This window comes from Homarus americanus, unplaced genomic scaffold (assembly GCF_018991925.1).
Source record: "Homarus americanus isolate GMGI-L3 unplaced genomic scaffold, GMGI_Hamer_2.0 scaffold28, whole genome shotgun sequence".
Taxonomy (NCBI): Eukaryota; Metazoa; Arthropoda; class Malacostraca; order Decapoda; family Nephropidae; genus Homarus; species Homarus americanus.
In genome coordinates this window covers 6,097,631-6,121,153 of record NW_024742238.1, presented here as the reverse complement: position 1 = coordinate 6,121,153, position 23,523 = coordinate 6,097,631, and the positions used below count along the sequence as shown (strand labels likewise).

General features: G+C 43.3%; 1 protein-coding gene across 1 annotated transcript in view; it reads left to right on the top strand.

Moving 5' to 3' along the window:
• Positions 1-23,523, top strand: part of LOC121876569 — a 66,039-nt gene that overhangs the window by 5,814 nt on the left and 36,702 nt on the right. The window contains exon 2 of the mRNA XM_042381771.1: positions 1,890-2,058. Coding sequence (XP_042237705.1) covers positions 1,890-2,058 — 169 coding nt within the window. The remainder of the gene's footprint in view (positions 1-1,889; positions 2,059-23,523) is intronic.

Genomic DNA, 23,523 nt, shown 5'->3' with positions numbered 1-23,523 from the left:
CAACAACCTGAGCAGCAAAAACAGCAACGACAAAAACAATAACAGCAACGACATCTACAAAATAATAACAAAGATAACGACAACAACAACGACGACAACGAAAACAACAACAAAAATAATAACCATAACAAGAACAAAAACAACAATGACAAAAACAACGACAACAAAACAATAACAATAACAACGACAACTACAAAAACAACAACAACAATGACGGCAACAATAACAAGAGGTTAGGGTGTTGGTCGACGATGAAATGGTATAAATTTGATGTAAAAAAAAAGTAAAATGAACAATATTTTCATCCTCGCTACAGCTGCTATGATGACCCACTCTCCTATCACCACCATCACCACTACCACTAACACCACTACCACAGCAACCACCATTACTATATCTCTCCTACCACCATCACTACCACAGCAACTACCAACATTTACCATCATCAGCAACAGTGAGGGTGGGAATGGGGGTGTGTGTGTGGGTGTATGCGTGTCAGGAGGAGGTGTAGCCTGTGTCACTACCTGATAATGACTACACCTGAGCGGGTCACCTGAACACACCCACACCCTCCCACTTAATACGAAAGGGTCTGGGTGTGTTGTTGGTGGGCGGAGGTGTACAGGGAAGGTGTATATTGGTGGGTGTAGTGTTTGGGAAGGCAGTAAGGGAGTGTGTATTACCCTTGTGAAGTGTATGTGGGTGTATATTGTATGAGAGAGGGGGGGGGGTAGGTACTTTCATATGCTCCTCACGGGTCATATAACGTCAGCAATACCTTACCATCAAAGCCATACTCTAAATATGTCACGGTGAGGGATCAAGGGGGAGATGACCGCCTGCCAGAATACCTACTGATGTGACCCCCAAGAAAGACTTAGGTATTCTGTATAAAAAAATGATTAATGACGTAGTTTTATCATGTATTTAAATGAGCGAGACGTGTGTGGTCATGTGTAATAATAATAATTTACGGTTTATTGAAAAGTTCTGCAGCCCGAAGGATGAAAATATACTTTGGACTTAAATGACTTATTACATACATTGGTGGCTTAACAAAAGCCTTCATTAGAGCAAGGTAAAGGAACGTACAGCGAACATACAGATTAATGTAGGTGTTGAACAGCAAATACGTAGTGTAGTAATTCCCTCCCAGATGGTGTTAGGAGGGACCTCACGTGTGTAGCAATTCCCTCACAGATGGTGTTATGAGGGGCATCACGCGGTGTGTGTGTGTGTGTGGTAGGGTTTGTGTGTGTGTGTAGCGTCTGTGTAGTAGAGAGAGAGAGAGAGAGAGAGAGAGAGAGAGAGAGAGAGACTTTAAGCAGCGTATGTTGACTCGTGGTAATATCCAACCTCTCTCCTTCATAGTGACTCCTGACATTAAGTAACCGTGTGTGTGTGTAGGTATTGGGTTGTCGTGTTAGCTGGTGCGGGTGTAAACGATTTCCTCTATCTGACTGTAGTACGGGTTGGGTGTGTGTGTGTGTGTGTGTGTGTGTGTGTGTGTGTGTGTGTTATTTTCTCCTACAGTGGGACGATTACCTGTGCACCTGACTTAAGATAAAATTGTACTCAAGCGGGTCCTAAGTCATCGTACTCAAGAGGTTAATCAGAATCCACATAACAAGTATAGGATCACCTGAAGATTAACCCCTCAAGCTTATTCCAACCTTAAGATTAACCACCCTAACATTAACCTTACCCCCCCCCCTCCCCCACAGGTATCGTTAAGGTGTGTTAAATCATCAGGTGAATTGAACTTGGAGGGGGGGGGGGATCTTCCTGTGATGTGTGTTTATCTCTTTCTTTCTTTCTTTCTTTCTTTCTTTCTTTCTTTCTTTCTTTATATTCATCATCCTTATAGAGTATTCCATGTGTTCCTGCAGGAGGGAGTTGGTCTCTCAGCTGGTGTACCGGGAGGCTGGTCAGATCTTCCAGCGGGAGGGCGGGGTCGGGGAGCCACGCCCACTGCGCCGCGTGATTGGCTCGCCCGTCCAGAACGTCAACACAGACGACCTACGGACCCTGGAATCCAAACAAAGACTAATCAGAAAGGTAACGTATGGCTGTCAGGTTGTGTCCGGTGGGGGGGGTGGAGACATACCTGGTCCCTTCTGTATCTAATTAAAGGTGATGCTATTGTTGTGTTACCTGTAGATTTTGTATTTTTGTGTTGTATTTTAAATGAACTATTGTATTGTTTATTAGAGGCTGCGCCATTATATACGTTACTAGGGTAAACAAAAATAATAATAAATAAAAATATTTCCCCATCACGTAAAACACGAAGGGTTAGATATATATTTTTTCCCCTAGTTTTCTCCCCAGCTTAAAGTATGGTGGGAATATTTGTTTTTTTGCCGGCGTATTTATTTCCCCAACTTTAAAGCAAAATATTCGTCTGTTTTTTTGTCTATCTATCCATAAAACCGGAATTTCTCTGGAGTTAAATTATCCCCAAGCCTGGAAAACAATATATTGGTCCTGTTTTATAGCATCGATGACATATACATTCCCTATAAGCCAGCTGCCTCGTATATATACTACCTTGGGGTGAGAGGGAGTTATATAATTTGCCCAGTATAAAACAGTGTTATATAATAGGGGTGAGTTATATAATTTGCCCAGTATAAGACAGTGTTATATAATAGGGGTGAGTTATATAATTTGCCCAGTATAAGACAGTGTTATATAATGGGTGGTAGGAGGGAATTTTGGTGGGGGTTTTAATTTTACCTGTCGAGTGTGGGAGTCCATCCGGCGTGTCTTCGTGGCCTGGTGTAGCGTTCTGGCTGGTGCTCCTCTCTTGCTGTCTCTCCGTCCGTCTTTCCCTCCTTCTCTTTCCTTCGTCCCTTCTTCACCCCCATTTCTTCCTTCTTCTCCTCTCACTCTGCTTCTTTTCTATCCCCCTTTATCTCGCTTTAATTCTCTCCCCCCTGTCCATCCTTCCCCTTTCCCTCCACTTCTCTCTCCCACTCTTCTTCTCTCCCACTCTCCCTTTCTTCCTTCCCTTCCCCCTTTTCCCTTCTGCATGGCGACCACACTACCACCCACACTTAGAAATCATTTAACTCATAAACAAATAACTACAATTAAAAAAGATCCCTCGTGTTTGGTGAGCTGCGACAAACAACACGGCTCCTCTCATCTGTCACAGTCTCCCCTGCCGGCAAAAGGAAAATGGGTAAAAAAAAAGAAAATGACCCTCCCGTATGTAATTATTATATAACTCTTATTAAATTATCAAAACAAGGGGACACCTGACCTTTCGTTATTAGTATCAGTGTCAACAGAATATTATTGCGTCTTTAGTATTGATGTAGTGGGAATTTCAGTGTTTTATTGACATTTGGGTTTTTAGGAATCATGTGTGGAGTGTGTGTGTGAGAAGACCAGCAATCACTTTAATTTTTTTTAGTACAGTTAACTTTCTAATACCATGATATACCATTGGCAGCTGATAACACTCGACCATAAATGCACATCAACACCATTTTGTTATGATATTTACTAACAATTAAACCCCACCATAACAAACTATCATATAATAATAATAATGATGATAATAATAATAAAAATAATTATTTTTCATACCATTGTATTCATTGAGGTAACTAGTTAACTTTTTAATGAAGCGGCCTATGTGTCAGTGGCGGGTGAAAAACAGTGTTATTTTTACTCTTGGAATTAATTAATGTTAGGGATTGTTTTACACACACACACACACACACACACACACCGTTTCGGGATTAAAATGTTGTCAGTGGCGGTAAGATTTTATTGTAATGGGAATGTTTTTTTGTGGTTGAGTGTGTGAAGCCTTGTTGTGTCTTTCCCGCGCTAAATTGTATGTTTTTTTTTGGGGGGCGTTTATTATTATTATTAATTTGATGTTATTAAAAAAACATTTTTATGATATTGTTTGTGTTATGTTTGTTGTTATTATTTGTTTGATGTTATTATTTATATTTTATTTGTTATCGTTTTGTTTTTATCTTTAGTATTATCATTATCATTATCGTCGTTATCATCATCATCATCATCATCATCATCATCATCATCATCATCATTAACGTTTTACGACCTTTTTCCACACCCACCAACACCCACCCACCACCACCCACCACCACCCACCACCACCACCCACCCACTAACACCCACAACCACCCACCCACCACTACCACCCACCACCACCCACTAACACCCACCCACCCACCCACCACCACCCACTAACACCCACCCACACCCACCCACCACCACCCACTAACACCCACCCACACCCACCCACCACCACCCACCGACCACCCACCCACTGACCACCCCACCACCACACCACCCACCACACCCACCCACCCACCACCACCCACCCACCTCACCCACCAACCATTAAACATCCTTCATAAACACTAGTTGGAACACGAGACAAATCCACCCAACTCAAACACCCAAACAGGTAGCTGGAGTGCCCCCCGAGCCCAAGTATATAAACAAAACAAACTACAGAACGCTACATAAATCACTCCTGTATCTTCTGTATGGATGAAAACTGTAGGTAGGTGTCTGTATTCCCCTTGTATATCCTGCCTTAGTTTGTCTCCTATATCATGATAAACTTTAAAAAAAAGATTGTAATTAACGTGATAGCAACTGGAGACCTCAATGCTAAGGACCCATCCTGACTCACCGGGCTTTAATCCCAAGGAGAGCAAATGGTCAGTATCACACACACACACACACACACACACACACACACACACACACACACACACACACACACACACACACACACACACCCTCATTCTTGACACATCACAGACAACACTTCAAACATGACCTCCACAAGACACATCTCAGGGGTGATCGGTGGAGGTCGTTCCGTCACGAGGCATTAAATCGAGGCAAAACAACGATAACAAATTCTCTGTTGTTACCTCGCGTCAACACCGCCATCGAATGCCATCAGCTGATCCAATGTAAACAAACAACAAACCGGGATTTCATAGGAGGTCCTTCAGCCCAATACCTACCGACCTACCTGAGACTTCCCCCTCGATCCTCCCTCATTCCCACACACTCATCCCCCTCCTCACCCTCCTTACATTTACTTCGTTCCTCCCACCTCTCTACATTTAAAACTCTAACTCCCCACGCCCTGTTTAACACCCCTCCCTCCCGTGTAACATCCCCTCTCTCCCGTGTAACACCTCCCCGTGTAACCGTGTAACACCCCCTCCCTGTAACACCCCCCTCCCACCTGTGTAACACCCCCTCTCTCCCCAGCGGTGACCTTGAGAGTCTCGTGTTGGCCAGGGTGTCGTGATAACGTCCAGTTACGACTGATGACACGGCCCGATAGTGACGCACGACCCTCCTAATATATGATATACGGGACGTGCCTGTTACACACACACACACACACACACACACACACACACACACACACACTTGGAAAACAACATCCTCTGAACAAAAACATTAGTAGTCAGGTCAGAACGGCAAACACACACTGAGCTGATGAAATGTTTTAGGAGCCGAAGCTGATAATGGACACCGCTATAAAGAACACACAAGTAGCCAGGAATCAACACACACACACACACACACAGGAAGGAAGGAAGGTCATGAAGAAGTAAGATACAGTCATGAGGAAGTAAATAACAGACTAACAGCCAGACAGCATTGCATACTGTTATGAGTGAGAAAAAATATAGCACAGAGTAGTAATATATCTGTCGTACACACACACACACACACACACACACACACACACACACACACACACACACACACACACACACACACACACACACACACACACCTGTAGGTCATCATAAGAAAAAAAGTTCAGTCATGCAGCCAACAGTATATACAAGAGAGACACACACACACTCATGCAGTCAACAGGGCAATCAGAGCAGTGTTAAAGCACAGTCATGCAGGCCATATTATTCACGGGACCAGAGAATCATGCACACGGTAATATATGAAGCTGTTATAGGGAAAAAATATGCAGGAAGTCATGCACTGGAGTCACATGATAAACACACACACAGAGTAATGATCTGTGACCCATAAGAACACACAGACATGCAGACAGTCATGCACACAGACTACAGAAACACACACATACTGATGCACCATTGTTATATAAAACACACAGACATGCAGACAGTCATGCAAATTAAAACACAACAAAATATAAAGGCATTAGTGTTTCTGAACTAACAAGAACAAAATAAACATGTAGACGGTAATACACACTAACTACATTGATAAAAAATACAATCGTACGGCTGAACAAACAGACAAAAACAAACAAACAAACACTCACTATGCACACAGGTCACGGGCAGTAAAACACGAGTTGTAATAAAAACAAACACAGTAATGATATACAGACAGGTTTTTTTAAAATGGTTGGCACAAACTTAGTATATTTATGTTACACAGACCTTTAAAACAGAAATAAAACACAGTAAAATAGGCTATAAAACACACGGGCTTATACATAAAAACACCGTCAACAGAGGCATTAAAACACACTTAAACTTGTCCAAATGTCACAGAGGTGATAGAATATAATTATAACTTATCTTGTAATAAAACAGAGAAAAAACACGCAGGCTTAACAATGAGATCCTTACACACACACACACACACACACACACACACACACTCTCTCTCTCTCTCTCTCTCTCTCTCTCTCTCTCTCTCTCTCTCTCTCTCTCTGTTGAAGATTATTGACTCCGTTTAAACTGTGTGTGTGTGTGTGTGTGTGGCTTCACCTTACCCCATTTACGAGTGTGTGTTGCATGAGGTGTACTGTATAATAATGTGCTGTATGTTTTATTGTATGTTTTATATAGTGTGTTTATTCCATCCATCCATCCATTTCTCTCTCTTCGGCATCTCGTCTCCCCCTATCTATTCTCCTCTTCCTATCTTCCTTTCCTCCCGCTGTCTCCCTCTCCTTCCCCTGTCTCCCTTACCTCTCACCCTCTCCCTCTATCTCTCCCTCCCTCCCTCCAAACAACCTATTGTGAGAGGAAGCGTTTTTACAGCTGGACAGTCACACACACACACACCCTCGGTACAAGATTAACCCCCAGGTAAAATGTGTCTTTTGAGCCATCATTGTGCCCGCTATCTCGACCCTTCCCTTCCTTCCCTTCACTGCTGTCTCGACCTCTGACCCTTCCCTCTTCCCTTCACTGCTGCCACCACGACCTCTGACCCTTCCCTTCCTTCCCTTCACTGCTGCCTCGACCTCTGACCCTTCCCTTCACTGCTGCCACCACAACCTCTGACCCTTCATTCCTTCCCTTCACAGCTGCCTCGACCTGTGACCCTTCCCCACCACCACACAAGACACTTTACCACACTGTTACCTTACCTTTAGCATATAATTTGGCCAGGTAATATGCACACGTACTTACTAATAGTGCCTCACCTACCTATTACCACCACCCCTATCTACCACCCCTACCTACCACCCCTACCTACCACCCCTACCTACCTACCTACCACCCCTACAACCACCCCTACCAACCACCCCTACCAACCACACCTACCACCCCTACCTACCACCCCTACCAACCACCCCTACCAGCCACCCCTACCTACACGTTAACACGATCCCTAGGGTGTTTTAGGGTTGGCTGATTCTCTGTTATTTTTCCTCTACCTAATTCTCTCATTACCACAGATTCTTGCCCCCTACCTTGTGTTTACCTACGTTTAATCATCCTAATACTCACCTTTAATGACCTGACTGATGTGTGGTGTGTACGCGTGAGGGATACATTTATATATATATATTTTTTTTTATAAGGGAAGTCGTCACGTAGAATAGAGATGTGTATTTATATATGGTTTTTTTAATGTAGTTTCCACGTTATTGGTTTGTATTGACTATTGAATGTTATTGATGGATATACCTGGTGGATTGATTGATTGGTTGATATACCTGGTGGATTGGTTGATTGGTGGATATACCTGATGGATTGGTTGATTGGTGGATATACCTGATGGATTGGTTGATTGGTTGATTGATGGATATAGCTGGTGGATTGGTTGATTGATGGATATATACGGATAGACGAATAGCTAAATCACTAGTTGAAAAAGTTGATAGAGTAAACGATGGATAGAGTGACAGGTGGATGGATTGAAATGTATGTATATAGAGATGAAGATTGAAATTGAAGATGTGTAATTAGATGGATAGATAGGAAGAAAATAGGAATAGTTGGTGGTTATTCAACTACGTCAAGGTATCGACTAAGCTCCACCCAATATCATCCGCCCTTAGCAACCAAGAGAGCCGAGACACGCGGATCGGTTGCTAGGGTAGTAATATGCCATAACAGCGCCTTAGTAAGAGTGGTGTCGGGACGGTTACCTGTCGGGACGGTCACCTGTCGGGGCGGTTACCTGTCGGGACGGTTACCTGTCGGGACGGTCACCTGTCGGGGCGGTAACCTGTCGGGGCGGTCACCTGTCGGGGCGGTTACCTTGCTGGAAATTTGTTTGTGCAGTTTTATGTTTTTGTGGGTGTATATAAGTGGGTGGGTATGTGTGGGTGTGGGTGTGGGTGTGTGGGTGGGTGTGGGTGTGTGGATGGGTGATCTCTGGTTATCGTAAGTAACATTGAAAGGTAAACACCCCTCAGTTGCATCAAACACTATCCGATTGGTCAGGACAGTCGGATGTTGGGCTACCTAAACCATAGACTAAAAGACAGTTGGTTTAGGTTAGGTTTAATGTATACTAAAACCACATATAATTAAAACTGCCGTAGGAGATTTGGTTCAGTTATACCTGTTGAATATTATACCTACGTTGTCTATACACAAGATGAATTATACGGTATACAATGGGCCCTGACCTTAATGGGCCCTGATTCTAATGGTTAGGGTAGATTAGGCCTGTTATTACCGGGACCCATTGGACAGGTGGTCGAACTCGGGAATGTGAAAACTAAATTCAGTGTTCTACCCACTCACACACACACACACACACACACACACACACACACACACACACACACACTTAGGTAGTCACAAAGTATAGCATTATCTTACCCGGACAATAATTACCCTTGTGACAGCAACTACCTCAGGCTCGTTAATCACCTCTGAGTCTCTTGTGACGTCATCTCTTAAGGCATAGCTACTATTCGGGTCGCTGATTGGTTGGTGGCTTGGACAGGTGTCAGGCTTGTGGGTGGACATGTCGTGCGTAATGGTTGTCTGAGTGTCCCCGTGTCCTTGGGGGTGAAGGGCGCATCAGCTCTTGTGACTCTAACCTGTCATTGATGGGGTAATGTGTGTGACGTCATTCTTATGCAACCCTTTCTTTGGTGTTCTGTCGGTGACGTCATTAATATGCAGCCCGTTCGTTGGTGGACTTAGTGACGTCATTAATATGCATCCCGTTCGTTGGTGGACTATAATGGTGACGTCTCACGTTCAAAGAAACACGCACACTCGCTCACTAATTACGGAGTGCGACACTTTACAAAGGGTCGTGGCCTAAAGATGAGTAGGGCACAGAGCCATTAATAATCTCTCTCTCTCTCTCTCTCTCTCTCTCTCTCTCTCTCTCGTAAATTACTGATTGTTCACGATAATATCATAATTGCCACCGACTTTGTGAGTGGTGGTGTTGTTTGACGTCATTAGTCTGAAGCTTCCAATTCCGCCAATTGGAGAGAAATAAATTGCGTGAGGCGTCTCTTGCATGCAAAAATGTGAGCAGTAGATATAGAAATTTCATGAACCTTCTACAGGGTGGTGGTGAGGGGGCAGCATGCAACCCTCTTTTAAGTGATGGCAACTACATGAGAGTCATAGGTGAATTATTTTAACGTGGTCACTACTTCTCTTTAACCTGTGACCTCAAATACTGGTCATCAGGTATACACGTCACACTCACAAGTAGCAAGGCACACTCACAAGTAGCAAGGCACACTCACAAGTAGCAAGGCACACTCACAAGTAGCAAGGCACACTCACAAGTAGCAAGGTACACTCACAAGTAGCAAGGCACACTCACAAGTAGCAAGGTACACTCACAAGTAGCAAGGTACACTCACAAGTAGCAAGGTACACTCACAAGTAGCAAGGCACATTCACAAGTAGCAAGGCACACTCACAAGTAGCAAGGTACACTCACAAGTAGCAAGGTACACTCACAAGTAGCAAGTCACACTCACAAGTAGCAAGGCACACTCACAAGTAGCAAGGTACACTCACAAGTAGCAAGGCACACTCACAAGTAGCAAGGTACACTCACAAGTAGCAAGGTACACTCACAAGTAGCAAGGCACACCCACAAGTAGTACACATCCACAAGCAGCAAGCAGCACACCACAAGTAGCAAGGCACATTCCACAAGTGGCAAGGCACACCACAAGTAGCAAGGCACCCACAAGTAGCAAGGCACACCCACAAGTAGCAAGGCACACTGACAAGTAGCAAGGTCTACAAATATAAAGGCACACCACAAGTAGCAAGTCACACTCACAAGTAGCAAGTCACACTCACAAGTAGCAAGTCACACTCACAAGTAGCAAGGCACACCACAAGTAGCAAGTCACACTCACAAGTAGCAAGTCACACCTACATCATACCATCGACAGTGATGAGTTATGGGCGACAAAAAATTATATTCTTTATCGAATCTCTAGAAAAATCCAGACTAACAGCAGGTGGGTGGTGGGATGCAGTGGCAGGGATGGTTATAGTAGTGGTAGAGGTGATGGTGGTAGGGTATAGTGGTAGAGGTTGTAGTAGTGGTAGGGGTGGTTGTAGTAGTGGTAGGGATGGTTATAGTAGTGGTAGAGGTGGGATGGTGGTGGTAGGGGTGGTTATAGTAGTGGTAGAGGTGGTTGTAGTAGTGGTAGAGGTGGTATGGTGGTGGTAGAGGTGGTTGTAGTAGTGGTAGGGGTGGTTGTAGTAGTGGTAGGGATGGTTATAGTAGTGGTAGAGGTGGGATGGTGGTGGTAGGGGTGGTTATAGTAGTGGTAGGGGTGGTTGTAGTAGTGGTAGAGGTGGTTGTAGTAGTGGTAGGGGTGGTTGTAGTAGTGGTAGGGGTGGTTGTGGTGATTTTTCTTTTGTTTTGCGGGAAGGAAGGACCAATGCTGTAACGTAGCGTCTCCTTCCATTATTGAATATCCTTTTGTTATTGCCTCGCTCTGTGTGTCTGTATGTATGTATGTATGTATATGTATGTATATATATGTATGTATGTATGTGTGTCAGTACAAATTCGTGGTAGTGCGTCATTGTCTTATCCGCCATCATAACTTAACGCCCCAGGTGAGTCAATAATTCCATAACAACTGAACGGCAAATGGTATGAAATCACAGCTTGGTGGGCCTCTTGACTGCCTCCCCCAGCCTGTGTCATCCTGTTATATCATTCTTCGTGGCATGATATAGAATATTTATAACAGGAACGTGTAGATAGAGACAATACTAAAGGGAGAGGGAGGGAGGGAGGGGTTACTGTTATTAAATACAGGCGTGGGTGTCAGTATTTGTGTTAGTCAGGAATTCATCGGTTTCTTTATTCTCGTTTTTTTTTATTTTATTCTGTGTGTTTTGACTAATTTATCTCGTGTTTGTGGTTCCTTTGTGTGTTAATCTGCGTGTTAGTGCCAAAGTTCTCACCTGTGTGTTAATCTGCCGTCTGTTTTACACCTGTGGTTAGGACTGTCAGTCAATCCCTGCCGTGTTTACCTTGCATGCGTGACGTCACAGGAAATCTATCTATTGGTCGATGTACATGACGTCACCACACCTTTTAACACACACCAGCTGATCGATTTGTGGGCGTCACGAAAAATTCCCCTCTCTCTTCACACACACACACACACACACACACACACACACACACACACACACACACACACACACTCACACACACATATGAAGGGAGAGATGTTATTAAAAGAAAAGGTAGTCAAGATCCAGAGGTATGCTTAGTGAGAGACATTACTGAGGATAGTCTTATACATAGGCTTTATTGATGGCTGCCTGTCAAGCGTCAGTCACTTAGCCTCATCGAACAGAAGTGTCATAAAATAATAATAATAATAATAACGGTAATAGCAATAATAATAATAATAATAATAATAATAATAATAATAACGGTAATAATAATAATAATAATAATAATAATAATAATAATAATAATAATAATAATAACGGTAATAATAATAATAATAATAATAATAATAATAATAATAATAACAACGGTAATAATAATAATAATAATAATAATAATAATAATAACAACGGTAATAATAATAATAATAATAATAATAATAATAATAATAATAATAATAATAATAATAATAACGGTAATAATAATAATAATAATAATAATAATAATGATAATAATGATAATAATAATAATAATACAAAAAATAATAATAAACCCGACTGCAGTATAATGCCATCAGGTGTGAAGAGCCCAGGTAATACAATTAACCTGGCCGAGAGTTCAAACATAAGAGACGTGATTATAACCAAACTCCTGTATATTATTGATGATGATGATGATCTTGGTAACTGTTGTATTCAGTGTGTGTGTGTGTGTGTGTGTGTGTGTGTGTGTGTGTGTGTGTGTGTGTGTGTGTGCTGAGCCTATTAACTGGCGAATCACTAATAATGTCAACCACCACCACAACAATATCCTCAGGTATAAAAAGGTGATTATATAATTTAATACATTAGATTATAATATAAACTCCATGTGTATATTGTACCTGCTTTAATGTCTGTCACTTCACAGTATCAGAACGTACACAGCTCTAGTCTTTTCTTACATGTGTACATTTATGACGTACACAGCTCTATTATTATTATTATTATTGGCATTATTATTGTGCAGCATCGCCCTAGTGTAATGACCTGGGGGGCGGGGCCAACACACCCATAGCGCCACTAACACCTGCTAGTGGTGAATGACGTAACCTCTATCAGATGTCCATACAGTGTTGGGTCTGTGTTCTCTTACGAGGCGATAGAATTATTTTTGTTTACCTTCATTAAGATTATAGGGAATGTAGGTAACTCTCCTCACCTCTCCTCACCTCACTTTACCTCACCTCACCTCACTTCACTTCACTTCACTTACCTCAACTCAGCCAAGGTCTATAGACTACGATTTAAGGAGCTTTATTTTGTATACCGTCGAGAGAGAGAGAGAGAGAGAGAGAGAGAGAGAGAGAGAGAGAGAGAGAGAGATATCTCCTGTCCCTGTGTATCACTTGATCGCCCTCCCCCCTCCCATGTGCGTGTGTGTGAGCCGTCATGTAAACGCTGCTGATCCACCGTGTGCGACAAGTAGAAACAGACACACACACAGGTGAAGGGTCAGGTGTTAATAACCTCTACTTCCCTCACCCTCACCTCCCTCACCCTTACCTCATCGATCGGGAATCTCAGAGGTTCGTGAGTTTAATTCTCCCTTTTAACTGGTGACAGCAGAACGCGCCCAAAATGACAACAAAATTACCCTGAGAATTGGACCTTAACTTAGCAGTGCTCGGGTGGAGATTATCTACGGCTGTCAGGGGTCTTGTTTTGGGCAGGGTCTTATTTTAATGGGGTCTTGTTTTGGCGGGTCTTACTTTTACGGGGTCTTGTTTTTGGCAGGGTCTTACTTTTACGGGGTCTTGTTTTTGGCAGGGTCTTATTTTACACTCTTGTTTTCCATCTTGTGGCCTGATATTGTCACGTAACACACACAGGTTAGTGTTAGGTTAGCGTTAGGGAATAGGGTGGTTAATCTTAAGGTGATATAAGCTGAGGATGGCTAACCTTCAGTTGATTCAAGGTAACTACAAACACTTGATCAAAATAAGAGTAATAAGACTCAACTCGTGCTCGCTCAAGGTATGATAATGACACTTAACGACTTCACACCTTCAAAGAAAATTACCTGGAACTCTTTGATCACACACACACACACACACACACACACACACACACACACACACACACACACACACACACGATGTCGGATTAATGCGGGGGATAATAACTCCGAGGGGTGAGGAAGAGGGTTTATTTCCGTGGCTCAGCAGTCTGTCTGTGTGGTAATTGCAGATGGACAGTGGTGGGCTATTTTTGGGTGGAGTTGGCTAATTATGGCACAGGTAGGAAGGTGGGTGGAGGGTAATAATAGTACAACACGAGGGTGGAGGAGGAAGGGGAGTCTAGGGTTGACTATGAGAGAGAGAGAGAGAGAGAGAGAGAGAGAGAGAGAGAGAGAGCATGCAAGCGTATTCTCACATTCATGCACTCACACACGAGGGACACATAAACACACACACACACACACACACACACACACACACACACACACACACACACACACACACACACACACACACACACACACCACCGGTCTCCAGGTTGCCGTGCAGATGTTGCGGCACTAAATCTGATTGGGGTAACGTCACTAGTGGAGTCCCCCAAGGCTCAGTACTTGGACCATTACTATTTATTATATACATAAACGACATTGATATCGGCGTAGACAGCAACATAAGTAAATATACTGACGATACTAAAATAGGGCGTGTAATTAAACCTGACGAGGACTCCGTAAAACCACAAGAAGATCTAAAAAAAATATTCGAATGGTCAGAAAAATGGTACATATAATTTAATGTTGACAAATGTAAAGTACTTAGTCTTGGAGATGTAAACAGAGAAACCAGATACCAGATGAACAACGATCTTATAGAGGACTCCGACTGTGAGAAAGATTTAGGAGTAAAGATAAGTAGGAATCATAAACCCGCTTTAGTTACCTGTCCGGGTACTAGTCTCCAGGTACTCAGGTCTTGGTCATCTATTTTGTGGCAGTTGCGGGGTCCGGACACCAGATGGCAGAATGCGACCTGCCACCTTCCTCATAACCTACCCGTTACAAATTTTATGGTCCCTGCCTGATGATCCTGATGGTCTGAGCAATAAAACACATTAATATATTTCAAAGAATTCCATTAACGTCAATCACGGGTTTCTATCATAGTACTGAACTCTGTGTATATGTGTTACGTAATTAAAAATGAAAATGACAATAATATACACACATCCTGACCCAAATACAGTATAGAATATTAATGTAGTCTTCACAGCATACAAACAGTAGGCGGTAATACACAGCCGACAGGTATACGCTTTAATCTGTCTCCCACAAAGCCCGCCATGAGGGTTGTGGGTGCGTTGAGGAGGATCAGGGGGTCGTTGAAGAGGATCAGGGCTCGTTGAAGAGGATCAGGGATCGTTAAGGAGGATCAGAGGGTCGTTGAAGAGGATCAGGGCTCGTTAAGGAGGATCAGGGGGTCGTTGAAGAGGATCATGGCTCGTTGAAGAGGTACATGGCTCGTTCAGGAGGATCAGGGGCTCCTTCAGGAAGATCAAGGCTCGTTCATAGGATCCCCAGGTCTATCAGGGATCAGGGGGGGGGGGGGATCACCTTGTTTGCTGCGACTAATACCAGCTAAGACCCGTCTGTTATCATTCGGGCTCCGGAAACAGCTTCTCAGGTATTAGCGTGACGGGAACTTGAGGAAATTATCGTTCACTAGCGGTCTGAGATGTTTATAAAGGGGCAGTTTGTTTATATCTGTTTAAAGGGACAATTTGTTTACCTCCATTTAAAGGGACAGTTTGTTTACCTCCATTTGAAGGGACAGTTTGTTTACATTTATTTAAAGGGACAATTTGTTTATCTATTTAAAGGGACAGTTTGTTAACCTGTTTAAATGACCAGTTTGTTTATATCTGCTTAAAGAGGCAGTTTGTTTACCTATTAAAAGGACAGTTTGCTTACATCTTTTTAAAGGGACATTTTGCTTATATCTGTCTAAAGGGACAGTGTGTTTATATCTGTTTAAAGGGTCAGTTTGTTTACATCCATTTAAAGGGACAGTTTGGTTTACCTATTTAAAGGGAAAGTTTGTTTATATCTGTTTAAAGGGACAGTTTGTTTACATCCATTTAAAGGGGCAGTTTGTTTACATCCATTTAAAGGGACAGTTTGGTTTACCTATTTAAAGGAAAAGTTTGTTTATATCTGTTTAAAGGGACAGTTTGTTTACCTATTTAAAGGACCACTTTGTGTATAGAACTCATGGAGACATTGAGAAAATGGTAGAGAGAATAGTGCAGTACAGGATGATAATGGAGGGGCACACACACACACACACACACACACACACACACACACACACACACACCACTAACTACCATCGAGTACCACACTACAGTACTTACCACCACAGCTACAACTATTATCATCATTATCTCAATTACAGCTATTTTTACTGTCTTCACCTACCACTGTTACCACCACTACCACGATCGCCGAGTGAATAACGATACCACCACCACCACCATCATCAAGTACCATTACTACCACCAGCTAGCATTACCACCACCACCACCACCATCAACCACCATTACTACTACCACCACCACCCTCATTACTGCCCCCACCATTACTACTACCACCACCACCACCACCATTACTGCCCCCACCATTACTACTACCACTACCACTACCACCAACCACCACAATTACGACTGCTCTCATCTTTAGCACAATTAGTGTTGCCCCAACCTACCACCACAACCAGAACTATATCACCATCACCACAATAACAACTACTACTATATCTCCACCTTACGTGACCTCTGACACGAAACTGCGGCCATGGGGTACTGACTTGTCATGGGTGGTCAGCGGGAGGTCAACGCGTGAGGTCACAGGAGAGTCATATTAGGGTCACACTTGTCTGTCTGTCTATCTATCTATCTATCTATCTATCTATCTATCTATCTATCTATCTATCTATCCTAATCCTGAACGAGTATAATTCCTAAGCATTTATATAATTATTTCAAGATTATATAAATTATTGGGAAATTAATTATATATGGCATTGTACAGTAGTGTGTGTGTGTGTGTGTGTGTGTGTGTGTGTGTGTGTGTGTGTGTGTGTGTGTGTGTGTGTCCCCTTTGCTTTTTTTTAATTTGTCAATAAATTAATAAATTACCTATACAAATGGTAAAGAATGTGGGGGAGTTGGTTAGGTACGGATTAAGTTAAGCAAGGTTATAATAGAGATGGACTAAATCAGGTTAACACCATAAACGACTCCTTTAAAACACCACAATCGACGCCTCAAAACACCACAATCGACGCCTCAAACACCATAATCCTTTAAAACACTATAATCGATTCCTTTAAAACCACACCGACGCCTCAAAAACACCATAATCGATTCCTTTAAAACACCACACCGACGCCTCAAAACACCACAATCGACGCCTCAAAACACCACAATCGACGCCTCAAAACACCATAAACAACTCCTTTAAAACACAGACTCCACAAACACCATTGGCACCACCTCCCAAAACAGCTGTCTTTAAGAGATGCAATGTTTACGTATCCGGATCCAAAGTCGTAATCCTGTGCGTTCGTGTGACGTTGACGAGACAAGAGTGGATTAACCTCCCCCAGTCCCATTCGTTCCCCTGCCTACCAAACCCCTTCCCTCTCCCGTCACCTCTTTCCCTCTAGTCTACACCCTGTCCCCTTCCTTTCCCTTCTCCCCTTCCATATCTTTCATCCTCTCCCCTCCTCATTCTTTATCGTTCATCCCTCTCCCATCTCCTCCCTTACCCCTCCCCACCTCTCCCTCCCTCTCCCACCCTCCCCTCTCACCCCTCCCACCTCCCTCCCCGCCTCTCCCCTCTTCCTGCAGTTACAAGAAAAATAAAAACCGTGAACGCTGCGGCTCTACTGCGGCCTTGGATTCTTACTGCTTCTTCCATTGTTATTTACCTACGTTAAGTCAGGCTCCAGTACCCAGTGTCACTTGCTGGGAGTGTTCTGGTCAGGCGTAGTTCGATCAAAACCTAACCTAACCTAACCTAACCTATTCTAACCTAACCTAATCTAACCTTTTATTCCGAGGAGTAATCTCAGCACGCCTCGAGGTTTCAGGAATAATCTCAGGACGCCACACTGGTTTTCCTGACCTAACTGATAGATGTATTTTATTGTGAGGAATGTTATTTAAAGTACTTGATGTTGTATTTGTAGACTGTGTGTGGGTGTGTAAGTAAGTAAGTAAAGAAGCCCTTAATATAAAGGTCTTATTTACACACACACACACACACACAGCCCTGAACCCCCTAACGTGACCCTTTAAAGTGAGTCATTTAGATTAGATTTCTCCTCTCGGGTGGGGAGGAAATTTTGACGTAGGACCCTTTGAGAGTGTATGTGGTTCATCAAGACTTAGGGAAGACTACAAAGACTTCAGGGAGACCACAAGGAAGCTTTAAGGATCCCAGGAAGATTACAAAGACTTCAGGAAGACTTTAAAGATCTCAGGAAGACTTCAAAGACATAAGTAAATTCAGAGACCCATCATAAAAATCTCCCCTTTGTTCACACACACACACACACACACACACACACACACACACACACACACACACACACACACACACACACACACACACACACACATGCGTGGGAGGTCTTGTCGTGACAGTCATCGTGTGGTATAGAGTCACGGCACGTCATGTCTGGCGTGTGACAGTGTCGTATGCCTGTTCTGTCATGGGGCCGCTGGGTACTAGAGGGTCGTGCGGTAATGTATCAAGACCCCAGACTCGTTTTCGTTCCTGCTGTCGACTATTTTCTCGTCATTCCTAAGGCATTGGTTTTATACTCGAGGTCCTGACTGCAGCTCGTGTGTTGAGAGAGAGAGAGAGAGAGAGAGAGAGAGAGAGAGAGAGAGCTTGTTTCATGAGGGAGAGAGATTCTTTAACGGTTTTGTGATTAATATCCCTCGTAAGTGAAGGAGTCAAGATCCTCCTAACTATTTGATTTAAGAAAGATGCAACAATTAAAAATAACTTTGAAAATAAAACGTCAACCATTATACGAAGCTGCGTGAATCTGGACCTGGGAAACACGAACACCGGGGTCCAGACTTTCAGAGATTCGTGTTTTATGTTTTTGAGATTAAAACAGCGTATCGGTCCTAGAGAATTAGTTAAATAAGCTCTAAATTAATCCACACGAGAAGCAAGGGTTAAAGATTACTGAGGGTTGATTAGATTAAGATTAATTTCATGTTTATTAATTAGGTTTGTTTGTCCTGCCTGTCATCAAGTTGTTTTTATTCAATGTGTTTTATTTATTGGTCTGTCAACATATTTATGGTTAAGCAAAGTAAAGTACGACGTCGTGAGTGAGGCTTTTAGCCTTTAATGACGTCGTCAGTGTCCGGAATGTTGCCATTACACTGAGGGGTGAGCCAGGGGTGTGTTGACAGGTGACGTCATAGCGGCACACGGGCTAAACAGTATTTTTCTTGACTTGGCCCCCATAACAGAGCGTCCAGACCATCAGAGATAACAACAGTAAATTAACCTAAATTAGTTTTATCCTTCTGAGTCTAAACTGTACTTTAAGGTCACTAGAATTTAATTTGTTAATGGATATAAGAGCAGCCTTAACCTCTCTCTGTACTCGGAGTTAATTTGACTTAAATAGGCGCTTTGTAACGAGTTATTACTGCGGTTGTGTAAAGTACTGTACTCGTAATCTTAATGCAGGTAACTTAACTAGTTTAAATTTGTTTAATTATTTTCATTGCCTATGCGGGTAAAGATTAAAGGTTCGTTAATACGCTACGGGGAAAAATAAATCACGTTGGCTGGGATTTGGGCGCGTAATCCTGGAGATGAAACGCTATTGTTGCGTGTTTTCTGCGCGCATCACCGACCTCATCTTTTCCCTCCCGGATAATGAGATTTTTACGAAATCGTTATGTATAATCACATAGTACACGACATTGTTTTTGTTTGTTTATTTATTTTTCGTAATTAATTAACGAAGCAGAAAAAGGTGATGTGTGTTTGGCTGGTAGTGGCGAGGTAGGTAACCTTGACTCCAAATTCTCCAAAGTTCTTACGTCAAATATTCCTCGTAATTGAAGATATAGAAATACACTTAAGTGGTGGACTTCTACTGAGGTATTAAAATGACCTCCAAAAATAGCCACGAAATTATACTTGAGGCTTTTCCCCGAACTGGATACTGGGCGTTCACTTAACCACGAGACGTTAATTGTCTCTCATAACGGGTGATCAGTGAACGCTTCCAGTTAATGCAGTGTCTCGGTGTAATTTGACGCTTTTATTTATTTATATTTACACTTCAGCTAAAATTAAACAGTTAGGTGCATTCTGGAGCTAGTAGTGCTCAGAGGGAATTATTATGAGTCTGAAGGGCTTTTATATATGTAAAGGACTGTTATATAACCAGAGGCGTGGACACTTTCAGCAGACACCAGAAAGAGGTTGGGGGGCCTTTGAAAAGACGTACTGAGATTAGCAAAAACTTCAAAAGAAATACTCGAAAGAGAAATGAGATACTTTGGTCATATAATTAGGGATGAGGTGATAATAACAGAAATATTAATAGGCATAGTTGAGGATAGGAGGGCCGGGGGGAAGGTAGAGACTGGGATTGGATGAATAAAATTAAAAACTGGGTCCTCAAAGATACAAAACATTAGAGGACTGTGGTCGCCAACCCTCAGATGTGTGGTCGGTACTCTGATTGATTGATTGATATCTTAAAATGTCATCCAATTGTATCTCATCGACCCCCCCACCCACCCACGCCCACACCCAGCCCGAAAACTATAAAATGGTGTCGTAACTTGCTAGAAATTTCCTCCTCCTCCTAACACCCCCCTCCTCCCTCCTCCTCCCCACCCCAAAATGCTCTTAAGATACACTGCCCACCAAACACCGCTGCTGCATTCCGTGTAAAGCGGGACAAAGCGGGTCAAGGTGTGTTATACAGTAAACTGGAGCATTATCGGTGTGCGGGCGGTGATGTAGGTGACAGCCTTGGCCGCTCTCTGGACTACACCCCTCCTTCCTTTCTTTCATCCCTCCCTCTCCTTCCTTATCTCTTTCCTTCCCTCTCTCCTTCCTTCCTTCCTTCCATCCCTCCTTCACTTAATAATGTGGATTTTAATGAGTGTATTTATGTGGGTGGAGTGGATATATTTGTAACTTTTGGACAAGGATGGGCTTCTTCTTCTTCTTCTTCTTCTTTACGGTCTCCTCCTCCTCCATCATCATTATCTACCCCTTCATGTTTGACGTTTTTAACAAAGAAAATATTTTTAAATGATGGAAGTGTCAATTGTCAGGTTTCTTCAGTGTGGCTTACGAGTATTCAGTCCACCTCTTCTATCTCACGTCATAAATAACAAGAAAATTACTAAACATATAGATCCTCTTAACTTATTATCAAACATTCTCGCTCAATACTCTACATAACTGATGATTTAAGAATGTCCTTAACTAGTTGACTAAGTTAAAAATATCCCCCTAATTCCAGTAGTAATGTCTATGTTATATTTTGAATTTTTGGGGTTGTTATCTGCCTCAGCTAGACACGTTTTTTTTTTTTTTAGTATTTGTCAAGGTAAAATAATTCTTGAGATTCTCTGTGTTAATTTGGCCTCGGTTGTGTGTTAAGTGGATGTGTTTTTAGTTAGGGTTGTGTTAATTTTATCACACACGCACACAGGTATGAAGTGTTCTGGTGGCGGTGTGTATATATATACTTACCTGACTGGGATAATGTTCCTGGAGGAGGTAGAGAGGAGACCCACCTGCTGGCGCTGCTGGGGACAAAGAGATCGTAATTAAGGGTTATGACTCCTGGCTGGGAAAATCGTTGCCGTGAAGCACCCCAGAATTTAACGGGAATTTACGAGATTTCACGAGCTAGTCTATACAGTACATGAGTGTGTGTGTGTGTGTGTGTGTGTGTGTGTGTGTGTGTGTGTGTGTGTGTGTGTGTGTGTGTGTGTGTGTGTGTGTGTGTGTGTGTGTGTGTTTAGGCATATTATTCACCAGTTGTTAAATGATATTCCACACCCACGCCCCGACCGATACCACTACCTACACCCACGCCTCAACCGATAACCACTACCTACACCCACGCCCCGACCGATAACCACTACCTACACCCACGCCCGACCGATACCACTACCTACACCCACGCCTCAACCGATAACCACTACCTACACCCACGCCTCAACCGATAACCACTACCTCACCCACGCCCCGACCGATACCACTACCTACACCCACGCCTCAACCGATAACCACTACTACCCACGCCCCGACCGATACACCTCCGCCTCAACCGATAACCACTACCTACACCCACGCCTCAACCGATAACCACTACCTACAACCCACGCCCGACCGATAACCACTACCCACACCCCGACCGATTACCCCCTACCAACCGATAACCACCCCACACCCACGCCCCGACCGACCGCTGACCTACCACTACCCACGCCTCAACCGATAACCACTACCTACACCCACGCCCCGACCGATACCACTACCCCCACGCCCCGACCGATACCCACTACCCACACCCACGCCCCGACCGATAACCACTACCCACACCCACGCCCCGACCTATACCAGCAGACACCTTCCTTACTACCAGTCAATAATCTCTTCATTAGGAACCGAGGAGGGGGGGTCTTGTTGCCCTAATATTGAGCACCTTGTCATAACACACCCTGCCCCTCCTCTCTCCCTCCCACTCTCACTCACTCAACCCACCCTCTAGCCCTTCCTTCCTTCCCTTCCTTCTTTCCTTCCTTCCTTCCTTCTTTCTTTCTTTTCCTCCCTCCAGCCTTTTTTCCCCTTATTTCCCACTCTCCTCCCTCCTCCCCTTCTCCCCTTCTCCCCATCTCTCCCCTTCCCCCATCTCTCCCCCTCTCTCCCCTCTCCCCTTCTCCCCCTCTCCCCCCTCTCTCTCCCCCCCTCTCCCCTCCCCTCTCCCCATCTCCCCTTTCTCCCCTTCTTCTCCCCTTCTCCCCTTTTCTCCCCCCTTCTCCCCCTTCCCCACCTGGCGTTTCCACCAATCACAGGACACCGGACTAGATTCTCTTTTTATTGATACCCACCAAAGTTTTACCCGAGAAACAAATGAAAAACAATTACTAACTTTTTGTTGTTTCGGGTAAAAGATAGTCGTGTTTGTTTGTTTGTTTGTTTGTTTGTTGGCCAGGTGGTGGTAGTAGTAGTGGTGTTCGTCTTTTGTAATATTAATACCTGGTTGACTATGGTAATTACTGTACCTGTGTGTGTGTGTCTGTGTATGTATGCATGTATGTATATATGTATGTGTGTTAGTATCTGTACCTGTTTCCTTAATTGCATTTGGGTCATTGTCTGTACCTGTGTCTGCTTGTTACCTGTGCTTGTACCTGTAGCTAAGGCGGACCTCTCTACCCACGTCGTTACCTGTGTCAGTATTTACTAGATTATTATTTATTGAATTGGAATCATAAAAAACAGTCAACGTTGATTTAGAACTTAACTAACATGGTCTTACACACACACACGCACACG